General features: G+C 40.8%; 2 protein-coding genes across 5 annotated transcripts in view; one reads left to right on the top strand and one right to left on the bottom strand.

Annotated features, from left to right (window-relative positions):
• Positions 1-20,022, top strand: part of ncf4 (neutrophil cytosolic factor 4) — a 34,943-nt gene that overhangs the window by 7,189 nt on the left and 7,732 nt on the right. For 3 of the 4 annotated variants that reach the window (XM_055040874.1, XM_055040876.1, XM_055040875.1), the window contains 3 exons: positions 2,675-2,745; positions 5,168-5,295; positions 10,249-10,300. In XM_055040874.1, coding sequence (XP_054896849.1) covers positions 2,675-2,745; positions 5,168-5,295; positions 10,249-10,300 — 251 coding nt within the window. The remainder of the gene's footprint in view (positions 1-2,674; positions 2,746-5,167; positions 5,296-10,248; positions 10,301-20,022) is intronic. The other variant, XM_055040877.1, reaches the window with a different exon arrangement.
• pvalb7 (parvalbumin 7) overlaps positions 1-20,022 on the bottom strand; it is a 37,829-nt gene that overhangs the window by 15,735 nt on the left and 2,072 nt on the right. The window lies entirely within an intron of this gene.

Raw genomic sequence — 20,022 nt, 5'->3', positions numbered from 1 at the left:
TAGCTTTTCAGCCGGGATAAACTTAAAGCTTTCACGTTTTACCAAGGGGCGGGTGACTGTTTGCTGTAGAAAGAAACTACAATATTTTTAAAAAATAATTTTAAAAAACCCCAAAGAAATTGTGGCTAAATTTGGCAGAAAGCATCCCCCACCTCTGCTGCTCCAACCTAAAACTTTCTCCTGTATGTTTTGTTTGCTGTAGTTTCTTCACTCGAAAACAGAGAAGTGAGTGTTGCACTGACAAATGTATCTTTTTTTATTGTTTACCACTAAGTAAAGTTTTTTTTTCCCCTAAAATATCTAAATCTGTCAATACATACTAGGAGAATAACAAAAAAAAAAATCTCACTTTTAGGAACTTTTCACAAAATGTAAAAATTGATCAAGTTTCGATAACATCCACCTTAAAATGACCGGATGTTTGTGACATTCAGAAAGATCCATGGACACTTTAGGGTCCGTTCACACTTAGTCCATTTTAATCCCGCCATTTGCCTGTTTAGTCCGGTTTGTTTGTTGAGGTGTGGATGTGCAATCGGGACCCAAAGACCTTTTAAAAGAGATTTAAGTGAAGTGAAGATGCACCTATTTCCAAAGGCACAGAGTCCCAAAGTTTAGGAGCCACCATCAGAAACGGTGCGTCCTCGTTACGCTGCCTTCGTCTTTCCTTTGCCTTTGTTCGGCTCGTTGTTTTTCCACAAGTCTCTCTTTCTGGGATTTGTCATCAGCATCTACATTGATTGTGCCTGGAAGCCACTATTTGACCCAATAAGAATCCGGCGCCTCCGAGTTGGTGGCATTGATCTGGAGGGTGGAGGTCGGTGTGCGCATGGATTACACAAACACACTTCGTCAACATGCAGCGAACGACAACATGGACGTGGATTTGTCTCGGTTTAAGGCTTCATCTAACAAAAAGTTCCCTTAAACAACTCGATGTCGTGTTTTCTGGACAAAGTGTTCTGATTTTCGCATAAAAGTTCACGTTATAATGTGAATGCCAGCATCGCTCTCAGTCCCTCCTGGTTTGACCCGACGTGTTTCTGGGTCAGAAGCGATTCCTGCTCCCTCCGTCGAGTTCTGGATCCGACCCCGGTTCTCCTCCCGTTGGGACGCGACCCGTGAAACATCCGCAAGACGTACGCTGAGATGTAGATCTTTCTTTAACCCAGTTTGTTCTTTGAAAGTCCGACGTCAAAACGTCTTTATTGGGAACAATGTAACACATTTAAGAAAAAAAAAAAAAAAGAAAGAAAAGAAAAAACCTTAAGGCTATGATGTGTTTCACTATATTAAGAAAGTTCTACTTTCCCAAAAACTCAGATATAGCAGCTGCCACTGTGGAGTCTGCTGGTTTAATTGGACTGCCAGATCTCATCAGGATGGAAAGGGAATAAGGACGACAGCGGGGAGAACGGCCTGATGGGAAGTCGGGCTCAAAGAAAAACAATACAGACTCGTCGGATTAGGCTTCTCCGATTAAAGACGTTGATGTCAGAATTTCCGTTTCTTTATTTCATCTTTCCCCACTTCCCAGTTGGTGAGGAAAGAGGATGACCGAGATTACAACACGTCTAAAAACCACAAGGATTTAATTTAACAGCATCGCTGCATGGATGAATGTCTGGGGAACGATTTGGAATCGGAGCCAATTTCAGGCCAATCTGAAAACAAACCACTGGAGTATTTGAATGTCAAGTTCTTAAGTAAAACACACCTTCGTACTTCCTGTTCGATGTTTGATCCAGAGGAAAAAAAGTCAACCTGATGGATGTTTTGACCTTTAATATGCTTCAATATTTGCACGCCGACCTATCAAAGTGTAAACCTCGTGCTCAGATCTAACAAATAAATACAATTCACAATTTCTGCTTGGAGTGTGTTGGCCTGCCAATACTTTCACTGTTTTTAAAAACAATATTATTTCAAATGGCTAAAACTGAAAGACAAGTATTCATCACCCTGCTGATTTCTTCTGCTTGCTTTTTTGTTACATTTCCACGTCTCAGGTCATGACGGAAATGTCATACTGGACGAATATGACCTCGGTAATTACAAAAAAGCTGTTTCTAAAATAGCAATTTCATACGTTAATGGTGAAAAAAACAAAAAAAAAGATGAATAAATACAAAACTACCCAAACCAACAATATAATGTCGCAAATCACATGAAGTGTATTTACCACCAAAACCTCTGACATGCCTGTCAGGTTAACTGGTCTCTCTCTAGGTGTGTGTGTGTGTGTGTGTGTGTGTGTGTGTGTGTGTGTGTGTGTGTGTGTGTGTGTGTGTGTGTGTGCGCGCGTGGTTGTTTGTCCTGTCTGCCTCTGTGTTGCCCTGGCGACAGACTGGCCTGTCCAGGGTGACCCCGCCTCTCGTTCAGGCACCAGAACCTCCCAACCCCACTACCAACCAATTCTGTAAGTGGGCAAATACTTTTTTAAGCTGCCGTAAAATAACATCTGCTCACTAATTTACAGAAACATGTTGACAATAATCTGCAGATTGTATGTAATTTGTACATCAGATGATACGTGTGGTAAATTGAGAGCCATGTGAAATCTTGAACATAAAGAAAAACACCAGAAGTGCAACATTTTCTGCTGCCATTCAGGCCACGTCGGTAAGGAAAGAAACCCTTTTAATTCCTCCCATGTCTTTAACTTTGACCGCAGGAAAAATCTACATCGGCAACAAAAAGGAGATTGCAGAAAACCGAATACCTGAACTCAACACGTACATGAAGGTAATCGCATTTGATTTTCATGTTTTTTTTTTTCACATTTAGTTGAAAGGAGAAGGACTTGCTGGCGTGCTGGCAGTCTTCTGCGCCGCGCGATGCAGAAACCTACATCTTAGTGGGCAGAGCGATGCTGTAGGTGGATAAGCACCGACTCCGATACTTCAGCAGTGGTTTGGAGATGGAGCTCAGCATGTAGGCGTTTCTGCTCTCTTCTCTTTGCTCTGCCCTGTGCCCACATCACGTCTCACTGACTTTAGTTGCGGGACTTTTGACATGTTTCGCTGCTGCTCCATTGCTAAAAACACGATCCAGGTTCTGTTTCTCCCACTCACTTTCTTCTCTTTTCTCCTTCACTCTTGTTCTGCCACAACCTACGTTGCTCTCACTTCTCACACTCTCATCGCCTTTGCCTGCCTTGCACTTGTAATTCTCGTCATCTCCTCTGTTTTTACCCACTTCACCGCTCCACTTTGCCTCGTCTTTGCCCTTTCCTGTCATTGCAGCTGTCGTTAAGCCTTTCAAACATTTGCTGGCATCACCGGATGTTAACTGACAGAAGTTGGGTCAGGTGTTCCATACCATGCGAGGGGTATGGAATGGGTTCAGTAAAATACTGAACCCATTGCTGACATGAGAAAACCCAATGCTCTTGTTACGCCTTAAGGACAATCCTGACCTTGAGTACTTTAGTGTGGCCTAAAGAGACCATCATTTGGACCCCAGGAGCTTTTTACGCAGTGGGCGGTCCCACAGGGCCACACTGACCCCGTCTGCGCTTTTACCAGGTTTCTGTTTGTTGTCGTGTCGTTTTGGGAACTGACGGTCTGACTGGACAAGCCTTCTGCTTCCCTGCTGTCCAACTGTGAAATTTGCTGTGCTCCTCTTTATTGTCACTCTAAGACTGCAGGAGTTTTAAAAATATGTTTTCCTTTCCTTAAAAGATTAAGAGCGTAGTTATGCTTCAGTTAACTGTTATGGCAAACAGCCAAAGCATAAGATGGTGCAGCACGGTTCAGTGTTGCACTGTTTCCAGTTTCCCTTCATCAAGACACCTGGATTCACTACAAATTCATGCATCCAGCCATCTGCTGCCTGTTTGCCTAGCCAAAGTTGGCATTCAGAGTTAACAAGAGCAGTAAAGAAACTCAGATATGCTTCTTCACAGTGACACTCTGCGTCTCTCTCTGGGGAATCTTAAAGGCATTTAAAGACTAGAAGGGGTAAATTCTCCCTCCACTGGGTTTTGCTTCTGCCTTGGGGCATCCTCCAACTGGGGTGTGATGGAAAACCTCCAAATACCTGAACAAAGGAAGTTGCCTAGGAAGGAAGCAGCCCTTACTGACTTCAGCTGCAGAGCAACAGCAGTTGTACTTTGAGTTGTCTCCAAATGACTGAACGCTCTAAGGTTGAGTCCAGCCATCTAAGTCTGCTGCTTGTTTCTGTGTCGAGGATCAGAATGTAGCTAAACCAGTAATTCATCACCTTTACATACCAGAGAAACACCCGCATTACTGCTGACAAACCTGTCAGCCTATCCATCTCCCAGTACACCCTACCGTCACCCTCGAACAGAACACAAAGAGACTTGACCTGATGAATAAAACTGACCCTTGACTTTGAGTGAACAGTCCACCACCACGGGGTGGAACATGGGGTGAAGGTGGCAACCGTGGTAGGAGCTTGTCCTGGAACCAGTGAGTTGCCAGTTCACTTCCGCCTCACACAGCCCCACTGCCCCGCAACGACACCACTCAGCTCCTTCAGACTAGCCAGCAGCAATTAGCAAACGCCTGTTTCCTCCACTGGGCTCATTAAACGAGCTACTTCTCAGAGCGGCGCTGGTAAAAATGATGTCAAAGGGTGAATAAAGGAGCCATGTTGTGACGACTTCCTGAAGGTAGAGCTTCAAAAACAGCAGGAGTTTCTTGAAGAGACAATTTCAAACATTAAGTTGCAAAGTAAAGGTTCTTTTAAGTCACATTTGATTTGCAATATGTAGTATTTTTCTAACAACTGAAGTTGACATAGTTAATTACTTGTGCTATATAAAATAGCACTTTGTGCCTGGAAAGCATGTAACACTGCCCCTTTAAGCCACAAACATAACAAAAACGGTTCAACAGAATTTTGTTTTTTATCAACATAGAGATGATATAATAATTATTTCACATGGCAAAAAAAAATAAAATATTGGGGATTTTTTAAGTTTTGTAAAAACTCCCCTCCCTGTAGTCTTTATTCTAAAGGTGTGCAGATTCCTTCTTTCTTTTTGCGCGCCAAAAAAGCCGCTAATACGATTCTTGTTTGCAACATTGTTTCCTCATCCTTATTCTTTATCCTTGTCATATCATCAAGGATAGGGAGGCACTGGGTCCTTCCTGTACCCTCCTCACCCCCAGACTCATCCTCGTTCCTCTCTCCTCAGAGGCTGCTTGGTCTTCCAACATGGCTGCTACTGGATGACGCTGTGAGGATGTTCTTCTACCAGACAGAACAGGACAGTCAGCACGCGCCTCGGGCCCTGAGGCGTCTTCGTCCACCCACCCGCAAAGTGTAAGCTTGGCACTTTCAAAATAAAAGCAGAGTTACAGTATTGCCTAAAACAAAGGGCGTTGAATCTTTCCCAGTGTTTATATAATACAGTCAACACAGCAGTGCCTGGATTCTGGTTGGGAATCGGGGAACTAGGTTACAGTCTCTACGCTGATGACATTGATCTGTTTATCTTATTATTTTTAACCAGATCATATGAGTCAGTAACGGTCACAGTTATTTGTCAATTGGTTTTGCTGGAGCTGAGAAATTATTTTAAATCTGATCAAATGTTTCACCCTTCGTATTTGTGAGCAAATTCAGCTAAAACTCGACAACAAAGTTTGTCTTTGCCACAATTTTGTACTGACAATTTCTTTAAAAAGTAGTTTCTGCTGAGTATTTGTAGACGCCACATTGCTTCAGCCGTTGGGTTTTGCTTTAAAGTTGTGTAGGTCAGAGTTGAGCACATTACAAAACACGTTTCTCTGAAAGATGGTCAGGATTTCGATTTACAATGTTTGAAAAAGGAGCCAGTTTTTAAACCACTTATGTGACTATCTTGGCAAACATCAATTGAACCAAAATGTGTTTGTGTTCATTTCTGACAAATGAAGCTACCATGACTATTTTAATGCGTCCTGCTTTTTAAAGAGTTCTCTAGGAATCTCATCAACTTTCTGTTGGGTAACAAAGGAACAACCAGAGCAAATATTCAAACTATGAGTGAGCTCCTGTGATCATTTCCAAAGGATTTATGAAATACTCAAACGGATCTCAGAGTTGAGGCTGGGGGAAGTGTCAGTTCACAGCACGAGTTCATGGGAAATGGTGTAAATGTAGCTGGATATCATCAGCTATTAGCCAAACGTCTGATGTCGGAGTCACAGGGATGTTGATGATGTTGACTCCAGTCAGTTCAGTGGAAGTGAAACTTCTCCACGTCTTAAATAGTCTCATTAATCATGTCTTAGTGAAACGATTGACACACTGTAAAAACAAACAAACAAAAAAAGGTAAAATCCTGGCAGCTGTGGGTTTTTTTTACACTACATTCTTTATGTTATGTTTACATTAAATTTTATATATTTATATATTTGTGCTCATGCTTAGGGTCCGCAGACGTTTCACTCATTGGTAGTGGGTTTGTAGTTTTTGACTGACTTTGTCCTTTTGTTGTCTTATTTTGTTGATTGATTTGGATTCATTGTGTTGTTGTTAAAGTTCCTTCTTCCTTTCTTTGGTCTGTTGTTTACATCGGTTTGTTCAGTTCAAGTTGCAAAGTCAAAGACTTTTCTTTTTCTTTGTTAGTTTTTCTGAATTTGGGCCTCAAATCTAGAGCCTGCGGCTAACATATGCTATCAAGAACCTCTAAAAATGTTCCAGTGTTTCTGGATTGCCAGAAATTTGAAAACCTCTATTTTATCATAAAATTAACCTTACCTCTAATCCACTCAACACTTGCTGAATAGATTATTGCGCCACAATCGATACTACCACAACGAGAATGTTTCGCACTTAGGATTCCGGTTTCTTTTGGTCAATCACCGCATGCACAATCTGGAGGTGTGGGTGCTTTCCCACAGACAGGAGTTCAACAATAATTCCCAGCGCATGCAATATGGCAACAGTGACCTTTCTAGTCATGAACTTCCTCTCTAAATATAATATAGTTCCAGGTTTTCAGTCTTGGTTACGCTGCTGATTTATGTCTCATAGACATTGATGAACTACAAATTAAAAGTGTTTCTGGCTTTGAAGAGAATATGAGAGGACTAAATAAATGCAGATTGTGTTAAATACTAATAAACCATTGTTGATTTCAACCCCTTAAATTTCTCTTTCACAAACAGAATAGTTGAGTAAGATTTGATTTGATAGGCTAACGTGAAGTTGTGTTGAATTGTAAAGTAGAAGGAAAAGGATGAATACTTCTCACTTTTACCCGCATGCAGTCTTAAAATGTGGTTTACCTTTTATTTTTTTATCCTTCTAATAAATACTTTGTAGAATAGCCTTTATCTGAACAACATTGTCCAACAATTTTATCACATGTTAAATGCCAAAGCTAAATCAGATTGGATAAAATGCATCATAAAATGGTTTTTGGGGGTAAACATACTGAGAATCATGTTTCTATATCGTTCCACTTCACAGGTACACAACGGTTTGTGTTGATGTATCTCATAACATCCTAATTAAATCCATTAGACCAAAATGTGAATGTTCAGTTGCTTGAACAGGCCTGCAAGGCGACACATCTCCTCGTATTCCTCTCAGTTTCTGGCTGCGATGAGCTAAGAAGCAGAGAAACTACGCAACGCAAAGTTACACAAAAATCTCCTTCCTCTTACCTCACAGTTTCAGAGCCTCTCATTGGCCCATTTTCTTGTGGTCCAGTCAGATATGCAAGTGAAGGCTCTCTCAACAGGAAATTATGCAAAGGTTTGACTTCTTCCCCTGTCCTTTCCTACTGAACTTAAGCCAGTTCAGAGGAAAATCTACCTTTTTTTTGGGAAATGTTCAAAAAACCGATGTTTCCTCTTTTGAGTGTCTTACTCTGAGACTGTTGCTATGTTTGAAACCTCTTCACACGTTCGGTGTTCCCATCCACTCTTCAGAGCAGAGACACTTCTTGAGGTAAACAGGACATTTAGTTTTAAACCGGTGACCGTTGTTTTGTCTTTGACAACCCGATGCGTTTAGTTTCTTTTCAATCATATCGCGGAGTGCTTTTTGTCGAAGCATGAAGTCGCTGTGATTTCTACAAATTTTGCTTTGGCACAAGAAAGATAACTTTGTTAGTCTGACGCAGGCAAACCAGTTTTGGGGAAGATTTTGATTCAATCATTGAAGCATTAACGTTATGAGTTTTGATTTTCTGAAAATCATTCAGATGTTAAGAAAAAAAATTATTCTGGACCTACCTTGTTAATTATGACATTTCTGTACACTATTTTTACTTCTAAAGAAAGAGAAATAATAAAAACTTAAGATTGTATTTATGATATATATATATACAGTTCACGTATATGTTCAGTTCAAGTTGCAAAGTTGTAATGTTTGGATGCCTTAGATTATATATATACACTCCTGATCAAAATCTTAAGACCAGTCAAAAAATTGCAAGAATTTGCATTTAGCATTATTGGATCTTAAGAAGGTTCTAAGTAGAGCTTCACAATGTTAAAAGAAGAAATCAGCATAAGAGACAAAAACATTTGAGCGGGGAATTAATTGAAAACTTCATTTATACTCAAACATGATTTTTTCAGCTGATCAAAAGTTTAAGACCATAGCTCAAAAACCTCCAAAACCCCCCAAAACAGAAATCAAAGTGCCAAAAAAAGGACTCAGTAATGAGTAGCTCCACCATTCTTGTTGATGACGTCAAACAATCGTTTAGGCATGCTTGATGCCAGTGTTTCCAGGAGGCTAGTGGGAACATTGCTCCAAGTGTTGAAAATGGCTTCACGAAGGGCATCCACTGTCTGGAACTGATGTCCATTTTCGTAAACTTCCCTTGCCATCCATCCCCAAATGTTCTCAATTGGGTTTAGATCCGGGGAACATGGAGGATGGTCCAAAAGAGTGATGTTATTCTCTTGGAAGAACTGCTTTGTCAGGCGGGCATTGTGAACTGCAGCATTGTCTTGTTGAAAACCCAATCATTACCACACAGACGAGGGCCCTCAGTCATGAGGGATGCCTGCTGCAACATCTCCACATAGCCAGCTGCTGTTTGACGCCCCTGCACAACCTGAAGCTCCATTGTTCCATTGAAGGAAAACGCACCCCAAATCATGATGGCGCCCCCACCACTGTGCCGTGTAGAAAACATCTCAGGTGGGATCTCCCTGTCATGCCAGTAACGTTGGAAGCCATCAGGATCATCAAGCCAAAACTTTTTCTCATCAGAGAAGACAACTTTCTTCCACCTTTCAATGTCCCATGTTTGGTGCACCCTTGCAAAGTCCAAACGGGCAATTCTGTGGAGTTGAAGAAGACGTGGCCTTTGAAGACGTTTTTTGTTTCTGAAGCCCTTCCCTTGCAGATGCCGTCTGATGGTTATCGGGCTGCAGTCGGCACCAGTAATGGCTTTAATTTGGGTAGAGGATCGTCCCTTGTCTTGACGGACAGCCAATCGGATCCTGCGGTTCAGAGCTGGTGAAATTTTTTTGGGTCTACCACTTGACTTTTTTGTTCCATAACCCTCAGGATCATTTAAAAAATGCAAAATGACTGTCTTACTGCGTCCAACCTCAGCAGCAATGGCACGTTGTGAGAGGCCTTGCTTATGCAGCTCAACAATCCTGCCACGTTCAAAGTCAGTGAATTTTTTTGCTTTTGCCATCTGGAGGTCTTGACAGTGTAAAGACTTCACAGAACATGACATGGAATCCAGATTTTGCACAGCTTTTGGCTTTTAAAGACTATGGTCTTAAACTTTTGATCAGCTGAAAAAATCATGTTTGAGTGTAAATGCAGTTTTCAGAAAATTCCCTGCTCAAATGTTTTTGTCTCTTGCACTAATATTTTCTTTTAACATTGTGAAGCTCTACTTAGAATCTTCTTAAGATTCAATAGTGCAAAATGCAAATTCTTGCAATTTTTTTGACTGGTCTTAAGATTTTGATCAGGAGTGTATATATATATATATATATATATATATATATATATATTATATATATATATATATATATATAAAGCCTTATAATGTATCTGCATTTTTGGAAAATAAAATAAATCTCATGACAGCATGTCTAATTTCTCAGGACAGATTTCAGGCAAGCCAATGGCATAAACATTTAATCCACTCCGACCGAAAATACACACATGAAGTTGTCCTCTCATTTTGAGCCGTGGGTTATTTTTGGAAAAGCTTGTTCTATCAGTTTGCATGTTTTTCGCCTCTGTCTTCTGCAGACGACGTTCAGCTCCGTGACTCTTTCTATGTTTCTCTTTGTGTTCTAGGAAAACAGTAAAAGAACCAAAGATGGACCTCTTCTCCTCCCCCAGGGCAGAGGTATATGAAGCTGCATTTTTTTCTTTTTTGTTGCTTCGGCTACGATCACCTCCCACAGAGCTGCAACCTCGTAGTTAAAGCAACCACACAGAATGCACTAAATCACCCAGAAACATGCTGTGTTATGCTGTTAGCAGCACCTTGTTGGCTTCAGTGCAAGTCATGATACACACACACACACACGCACACACACACACACACACACACACGAACGCATACACACACACACACACACACACACACATCAGTAGAGTCCTAACAGTACCTGAGTTAAACCCTGAGCCTCTACAAAAGTTTTAAAGGGCATGTGGGAAAAGAAATAATTTTAAAATGTCGATTAGGTTAATTCTATACAAAGATTTCTGAAAATTAAGATGAAATATGTCGAAATTTGAAACGGCACATAAAATTCTACACAATCTGAAAATGAAAAAAGTGAAAAGAGTTAAGTTAGTTTGCAAAGCCTAATTCAAGTGTTTGAACAGCTGATCTTGAGTGGATTCTGGGGTGAAACAAGTAGATGTTGACTGGAGGATATTTCTCAATTGGATGACTGGTTTTCTCCTTGAAAGCTTTTCTTGGGTTTTCTTCCAATTTGCCCTCCGATCACAGTTTAGGTTTGAAGAGCCACTCCACTAGGAGCCAATATCTCCCCCATCACGGGGGAATAATAATAATAATCCTGCTTGTGTGAAAGACACATTTACAGGCCTGTTGTTTCTTTCACGATTGCCAGGCAAGAAGCAGAAACAATGTCTGCATTCTTATGAAAGGTTGGTAGGAACTAAGTTGTTTAAAAGTCAGTCTGGTTTGCTGAACTGTCATCCATGTGGAAACATAAACATGGTTAATATCAAATGCATTTTGCAGTGAAAACGGTTACGCACACAGACAGACTGAACTAAGAATAAGTGAATTCAATGAGACACTGAGACAGGGTCTCAAGAAAATATTTTATAGTTTCAGGAAACGCCTGTTTAACTATTACTGCTGATCATTTTGTGTCCTTTAAACCCTAGCATATACATGTGATATATTCCAAAGGCTCTTCAGTAGATTTAACACTGACTATCTCAAAACAACATGCAGAAAAGATAAGTGGACATTTTCAGACTCCTGTGATTTCGGAGTGTTGCAGTGTAATTCTGTTCATCTACTTCACCGTGACCTTGTAAACCTCATCAAAAGTTCCTGTCTCGCTTCACTTCCTGCTTTAATTTAATTTGTGTATCCATTCCTCCTTTCATACAAGGCTCTCTCCTTACATTACATCTACATTATTCTCCCTTCAAAGCTCTCCATGACACCTTAAACTCCTCATAGGTTTGCCCTGTTTGTCCTTACACACAAGTTTTCTCTACACTACTTTGTAGCTTTCATCCTCCCTGCTTCCTCCTCGTGGCGTTCTGTCATTATTGCTCTGTTCTTTGCTAAAGCTGTTTTAATGCAGCAGTGCAGCAGTCATTCATCTTAAGACTGCTGCTTTGGTTGGAAAGCTTTGGAGCAAGGGTAAGGTAAACATACTGCAGACGATCTGTAGGCTAGAGGACATAGTGATGATGCTTGTTAATCTACTTCCCTATCTAGCCAACCTAGCTAATGAGCTATGTAGCTAATGACATATCCAACTCTGTGGCTAGGGAGCTAGCTGCCAGCTATCAACCTAATGAACTATGTAGAGAATGAGATATCTATCTAAAAAGCTAATTATCTGGTATCTAGCTAGCTAATGAGCTATGTAGTTAATTAGATATCAAGCTAATAAGCTAACTATCTGGTTAGCTAGCTACCTCGCTAATGAGCAATCTAACTCCGTGGCTAGGGAGCTAGCCGTCTAGCTATCAACCTAATGAGCTATGTAGCTAATTAGATATCTAGCTAATGAGCTACCTATCCAGCTAATAAACTATCTGTTTATCTTTCTTAGTAGTGGGACTCAGTTAAACTTTTTGAATTAATTCCAGGGTGTGTAATCAACAAATTGAAATTAATAAATTAAAAAAAAAATCCAAAACAATCATTTGTTGCTAAATTATCACTAAATTATTGAGTGATAATTTAGCAGCAAATGTCATATAAAAGCTCAACAACAAAGTTATTTAATTGGTTTTAACTTTTCATTTCAAGGTCCCAGCTGAGAACTTTTGAATATATATAAAAAAAACAACTGGTTAATTGCGTACTACGTGTTTCAATCTATGTGATGACTTTATTCAAGTTAAGGTGCGCAAGTATTTATTTTCCTTCTGAGAGTGCGTCCTTAATGTGTGGGCTTTTCGAAAGGCTGCAGCTGAAAGGAACTGAAAGGCTTTATAAAATCCAGTGATTAAGCGACCGCGTCTTCTGCAAACTGAGCACTGAAGCACGAAATGTTCTTCAAAAGAAAAATGTTTCTTTTTGTTTTAAAAACATGTCGGCTTAATTAAAAACTAAAACTGTTTTGAATTAGAAACTGTCCTCATAAAGACATTAAGGTCTTAATTTGTTGGGAATAATCAGATGGATTAAGCGAGTCTGGTTTTCAGCATTTTTGCTGTAACTCAATTTGAAAAGGACATTTGAGCCAAAAATCTTGTGTTTTCAGTGTTTGTTTGTTTGTTTTAACTAATTAATGACTGAAAATCCAGAAATACTTTGTCTTTATATGTCTGGCATTTAACAAGAACATAATGCTATTAACTGCAAAAACACAAAATGCCATTGAGAACTTTTGAATTCAAATAAAACTACATTGCTGAAAAGTCACTTTTAAGTTAGCTTTGTCTTCATTCAAGTGTACTGAAATATTTGCACTAGAAAATAGACCAAGATTCTTAAAATTTTGTGTTTTTAACTTTCTCCATGAATGGATGAACTGAAGTGTAGATATCATGATTTGGGTGAGGAGGCTTATTCAGTCATCCTCAAAACATGCCCTCCCTCAAGCTATTGTTGGATAGCAGCGGCTACGTTAGCATCAGCACGTGGCCAACGTTCACGATTTCAACAACCAGAATAACGTCTGCTTCTGGTTTGAACTTCAGGGCCACCGTAGAAAACCAGTCAGAGGTTCGCTTTCCCTCGGCCACGACTATGAACACATGTTTAAAACCGGAAGAGACAAACTTTGCACATTCCCTCCTTCCTTTCCTTCGGCGCTGTCAGTGTGCTCTCACATTTCCCCTCTTGTGTAAGTCTGCTAGGCTGACAGCCTGCATGCCAAGTGTGTGTCTGCAGGTGAAGTGAAGCTCTTGAACTATCCGTGCTACATCCCCTCGCTAAAGCATTTAGCTTTCCTGACCTCGAGCTGCACCAAAAACCGTGGTACTCTAATAAGCACACACACATTCACACACACAGGAAATTTTCTTTACTGCACACTGAAATAGTCTTTAATCGGCAAACTTCATTTCACTACCTCCTCTCTGTCTTCTTACCCTCCTTCCCACACAGAAGTAAAACACTGATGTACTCCACTCATGAAGCTGCCAGCCTACTCAACATTTATTTTAGCGCTGTCTTTTTTTTCCTATCTGGAAAAGTGAGTGATCCTCTGTGCATTTGTTGTGTGTGTGTGTGTGTGTGTGTGTGTGTGTTCCCAGTGCTGCTGGAAAGAAGCTATTAAGCTCTATCTGAGCAATGATCAATGGCTGGTCTGAGCCTTACGGATAACAGGAGAACGCGTGCATTTGTCACTGCAGAGCACCAACCGTCTTCTCTGCAACGCGTCCCGCTCCGCGAGGATTTATGCCAGGCTTTGCCCCAAACAGCCGGATGAGTAATTGTTGTCAGCTGCGCTACTATGAGCGTCAAACGAGGTCAACGAGACAAGCTGCTCTCGGTCGGTTGGCGGGAGTTTCGTACGGATGAGCCAGAGGCACGGTTTGTCCAGTGAGGAAAACGAGCACAAATGAACAGAAGAGCAGAACAGGAGAAGAAAACACATTTCAAATTGCTGCCAGAAACGGGAGAAATAAACACCTTGACGCAGCGCATGCCAGTAAATATGGAATTGGCAGATTTTTTGGCAGATCTTCCAATGAATATTAATTGGAAAAGAGGTGGTTTAATATGTATGTAGAACTGTCTTTAAGATAAATAATGAACAACTGAGGAGGGAACTTCACAGCGACTCTGTGATTATCCTTTGAACGAGGGATGCAAACAGATAATCAATTTACGGTCACTCGTTGATTAATGGTTTATTTGATTAAAACAATTTCCAGTTGATCACAACGTATGCTGAGGCCTTCTTTTAGTGTTGTAGTTTGGCCGCCATGCAGCAGAGGGCGCCGCTGGTCGTCCATAAGCTGCGGAGCCAGCTGATGCAGGATCCAAGATGGCGGTGACGCAGAAGAACGGAAAAAAGAAACGGTCCAAAGAGTTTGGCAAGGGACGGAAAATGCACTTAAATAATGTTTTAAAATACAAAAACGCGACCAGCTCAGCTAAGTCTGCTAAGTTATAACCTTAACTATTATTTGTATATTTAGCATGTTCCCATTTTGCTAAATTTCATAAATTCATCTAGGTTTAATAGCGCGAGAAAATTTTCTGTGAACTTAGTCAGTAATAAATACAGCTGAAAAATTGATGTTATTTTTATTTTAATTCTCCCAACTGAACCACTGTGCAACTGTTTTGTTCACAAAATTAATGTTTTATTCACATCTAAGAAGAATTTAGAGGCCAATTACCCAAACAGTCATGATTTTAGACTGTGGCAGGAAGCCGGAGCGCCCGGAGAGAAACCTGCAAACAGGAAACCTGTCTTATCTTTTTACCCATTGATCCCAGAAAATTTTCAGAAACTAATTTAGAAATTTCTAGCTCCTCTCAGCTTTAATGCTTTTGAGAGGAGGGGCTGGAGAAAACTTTTAATTCAAATCTATCTCTTCCTTTCTTTTTCATACATACAGAAATCCCCTCCTGTTCATGTCTTCACTGCAGACAGCCGCTGCAGTGAAGACATGATCATCAATGGCTTTTACTACCTGAGCTCCGTGAGGTATGCATGTGTAGAATTTGGATTTGTCAGAACCATTGCAGATGACCGATGACAATTTGTAGACTTCTGGTCCATGTTCTCCCTGTACAGTGAGGGACTGGTTGGGGGTCAGTTTATTGCGCTGGCCTAGTCTGGCTGACTGCGGCAGGTGGAACACCAACACATTGTTGTTCGTCAGGCAGTGCTTGTAACTCAGCTCTGCTCCACAGCCAGGACAAATTGTTTTGAGCCCTAAAGACAACCACGGTCTAAAAAGTGTTTGGATGTTGTCCTCAAAACGAGGTGTTGGCAGTTCAATTACAGGGCCATTGCTTAAGAGCTCCAAACAATTAGCCTGGCATGTGGAGCAGCTGCCCTGACTGAACAACTCTGTGTCGGTCTTTCCACCAAACGAGTCCAGCCAGACTAAAACCAGCTCCACCAATGATCTTACCTCGAATTCCCCGCCCTTTCCCAGGTCCCTCGCTGTCAGTTCTTCCAGGATTGGCTTTATCTCCTCGGGAGAAACATGTTTGCCCGGATTGCGAATTGCTGATAGAATTAAACCAGAGCAGGAGGGAATTGGCGACGCCTCCAAGAAGATCTTCTCCTGAGCGAGACATCGCTTTGTCTCGCTCAGATTCAGGACAGATTGTAACGCGGCGTTCACCCAGCTGTTAGTCAAGTTATTTGAAAACTTGCAAAGGTTTTCTGAAACGTCCCTGTCCTCTTCGGTGTCCGGTGGAGCTTCTGTCATCTGCATGGTTTCTGCCCAAAACATTTGCTCCAAAAGGTCAACGTCCCCCTCCGGGTCCATTGATCCTTGTATACTCATTCACTGTAGTGTCTATGGGAAGTGAAAACTAAACACTCTATCTCCATGCAAGGAAGGCCACGGGAAAAACAGCGAGTTCCCAAATAACTGTCTGGGGAAGTTCAACAACCCTGGAAAACTTACTTCACATCATGTTTCATTAGTTTGTACACCGTTTTCAGCTGCACAGAAAAACACCTTGACTGTGAATCAAAAAATATTACATTTATATTATACATAAACGAACATCATTTAATATGAAAAAAACCTCTTCACTAGCCAGACTTGCATTGTCCCCAACGAGTTTGCTCTCTTCCTCAGAGAGAACTACCCCAGCCGGGGCAGAGCTCTCTGAGGGTGAGAGGGCTACCCCAGCCGGGGTAGCCTGGTCGTTGGGGACCCTCACAGACTCAGTGGGAGAAGAAACCTTCCCCGCCGGGTCGGTTTCTTCCATGTCCGTGCCATCAAAATCTGAATCTGAGGCACTAAAATAATCAAACATTTTCTCAATGCCTGTTGTTATCATGTATCCGAGTCCCCAGCCGAGCGGCAGGGCAAACGGCACGAGAGCGTGAGAGAAATTAATCATAGCTACGAAACACTGAGAATGTAGTTCGATGTCTGGATCCTGAATGTTCAATGTCTTGAGATTCCAACGTTTAAAGGCTCAGAACATCTTTGATCTATTGTGATGTATGTGATGTCATCGATGACCTCATCAATGAACTCACTGTAGTTCTGTGGCCCAGTCTTCCTTCTGATCGTTGCAATGGAAACGATCAGATCAGTTCTGCATGTTTCAAATTATAGATGAATTCGTGACTAAATATTGAACTAATTTTTAAAATTTATTTAGTATAAAGAGATTAACAATAGATTTATATTTGACTGAACTGTCAGCAATATTTCTACACTTGAATTACTCGTCTCATCTTTAGTTTGTTTGACACAGTGCAGTGTGAAAGTGAACGGCTGAAAATGTAATAAATGTTGCATTTTTGGCCCCAAGTCAAACCGAGCTCTAACACTCAGGTTAGCTAGTTTTACCGCTACATGCTATGCAAAATGGCTGCTGGAAAAGACAGCTGTTTTGTGTTTGACTTACAATTCAGAAACCACCAGCTGCGTTCTTGTTCGCTGTGCAGGAGGCTCCACTTCTTCTGCTTTTGGGTCTGACTCAGAGTCAAAGATGTACGCTTGTCTAACTGCGCACCTGGTGGCAGCCATTTTGTCTAACTGTGCACCTGGTGGCAGCCATTTTGTCTAACTGTGCACCTGGTGGCAGCCATTTTGTCTAACTGTGCACCTGGTGGCAGCCATTTTGTCTAACTGTGCACCTGGTGGCAGCCATTTTGTCTAACTGCGCACCTGGTGGCAGCCATTTTGTCTAACTGCGCACCTGGTGGCAGCCATTTTGTCTAACTGCGCATCTGGTGGCAGCCATTTTGTCTAACTGCGCACCTGGTGGCAGCCATTTTGTCTAACTGCGCACCTGTTAAAGATGTTGCATGTTGAACGTTTTTGTCTCGACTGATTAATCAAGCGGTGAAAATCTACACTTTAAAGGAAAATATTGCTGCATTTCTTTCACCTTTTTACAATTACTCTTCCTGTTTCTCTTTCGTGTTATTATATAAATGAATTTTCTGTAAGTCCATCAATTGCTATGGACGGAGACAACAACAATCTCAAACGGATAACAGGATGGAACGAAGATGATAAGGTCACAGGGCGACAGAAGGCACATGGAGACGGTAAATTGCTTTGTCACGACGTATTTGGTGTTTAAGTTGGAAACGGTGGCCTCAAACACATTTTCATATCATCTGCAAATTACCACAACCTGAAGGGCCACACTGTAATAAAACAGTGTGAAGAGCCATTTATTAAAAATAGCGGCCCTGGATTCGTGCGGCGAGAACGAGTGCGTGTGTTCGTTGGTGTTGGTGTGTGTGTGTGTGTGTGTGTGTGTGTGTGCGTGTGTGTGTGTGTGTGTTGTCCTCTGGGTGAGTGTAATCTCAGCGGATTGTTAATCCAAGCTGCTCCCTTTTTCCCCAGCTTCATTAATCTGCCAGCGGTATGTGTCTCATTTTCTCTTGACACACATCCACACACACTTCCTCTCCTGCGTGGCCCGTGAATGAGACTCGCAAGAGAACACGCGGAGTATTTTGAAGAAACGTTTCTTAAATTGTCGACATGTCAGACCCAATTTCAGATGCAATCTCTCTTTTTGGATTCGGCTATTCATTTTCAAAGCTCGTGCATTCACGCCACTCTACATACGGACATGTTTTACAGCTGAATGTATAGGAATTCACATAGACTCTCATCTCAATGTCTGACATCAGATTGAACCTTTCCTGGTCTGGATCAGTTCGGATTGCCTAAATTATCACTTATGTTGTTAATCAAATACCAAAAGTTATCACATCGCTGCAAAAATGGAAAGTCCTGCAAAGTACTTTTGGTCTAGTTTCAAGTGTCTTAGCAGACTTGAAATGAGAGAAAACTAACTTACAAGTAACTTTTCAACAAAGTACAAGAGCTTGTTTTAGGTCAGTTTTGTCTTAATATTGATGAAAATGTTCTTATTCCATTGACAGATCATTAAACTTTAACATGGGAAAAATGTCTTGTATTAAGTGAAATTATTTGTCAGTTGAATTAATGCTTTTATATTAATATGAAGTGATTATTAAGGCAAGTAACTATGTCTTGCAGTAAAGGCACTTGTAAGAAAAACTGAGACCGAAAACACTTGGTGAGATTTTGTGCTATTTCAGTGATGCTTTTTTTTCTTTTTTACCTTCTTCAAATTCAGAAGTTTCCTTTTGTGTTACCAGTATGGTTGCCATGTAAGATGGTGTCATTGTACAATAACTTGTCCTACAAGCAAGGCAATATTTTTGGGATTTTGTCCCGATTTCTTGTGACAGACCTGGTGTCGCTGTTTCAGGTTTTTGTTTTCAACTTTCTTTGGAGCTGTGAGGTAGCCACTCTAAAATAAGGACATATTTTGTCAACATATATTTGACAATATATCACTCTTTTGTGAAATATTTGGCTCTAGCATGTACACCAAATTAGCCAGATTATTGTGTGCCTGTTCTGGCAGAATATGTCGAGTGACTGTCCATTTGGAAGACCCATTTCTGTCTCTTATTTTGAAATGTTTCTTTAACATTTCCACATATTTCCTATTGATCTGTTTTGCGAAGTGCATCCGTCCCTTTGGCTCCTTCCTTTCCTTTCAGCCCATGTCAGAACAGGATTTGTATCACTGTGAACGACGCAGACAAAAAAAGATCTAATGACAGCCGGGACAAAGTGTCACGTTCTGCGTTTCCATGACAAACGTGAACGAAACTTTGTCAATATTCTGCTGACGCCCAAAAAACACAATTTCACAATTGGTGTGGTTCCATTAAATTAGAGAGGTAATTAAAGTCACGCACGGATAAGTTTGTTAATGAGATAAGTCCCTAAAAAAACACGCGGCGCCGTCATCCTCACGCCACTTCCTGTCGTTTTTTTTCTTTGTGACAAAATCCGGTTGTTGATCAGGGGACATGTGTGACGCAAATTGCAGTTTTGCACAATATGCCAAATTTAAGATTGCCAAAAAAAAATAAAAACCTACCTCTTGCTGGCACCAAAGATTTTTATTGAAAAGCGACTTCTTTCTAAATTACTGTTGTTCCCATGAAGCAAAATCGTTTTCAAAATGTCCAATTGCACAATTAATTATATGGTCTGTGGAAATGCAGCTACGACTGAAAAAAATCTAATAAAAAATTAACCTGTCATTAAAAACATCCTAAAACAATATATGCACAAGTGTTGTTTATGTTTTAAGTTCTTTGGGAATCATTTAGTTTTCTGTCAATAATGTTCTCACATGTTCACTTCAGGAACATAAAACAGTTATGTGTTGATAAG

Source organism: Poeciliopsis prolifica, unplaced genomic scaffold, assembly GCF_027474105.1.
Source record: "Poeciliopsis prolifica strain line A6 unplaced genomic scaffold, Auburn_PproV2 SCAFFOLD016, whole genome shotgun sequence".
NCBI classification, from domain to species: Eukaryota; Metazoa; Chordata; class Actinopteri; order Cyprinodontiformes; family Poeciliidae; genus Poeciliopsis; species Poeciliopsis prolifica.
This window is presented reverse-complemented; position numbering and strand designations above follow the sequence as displayed.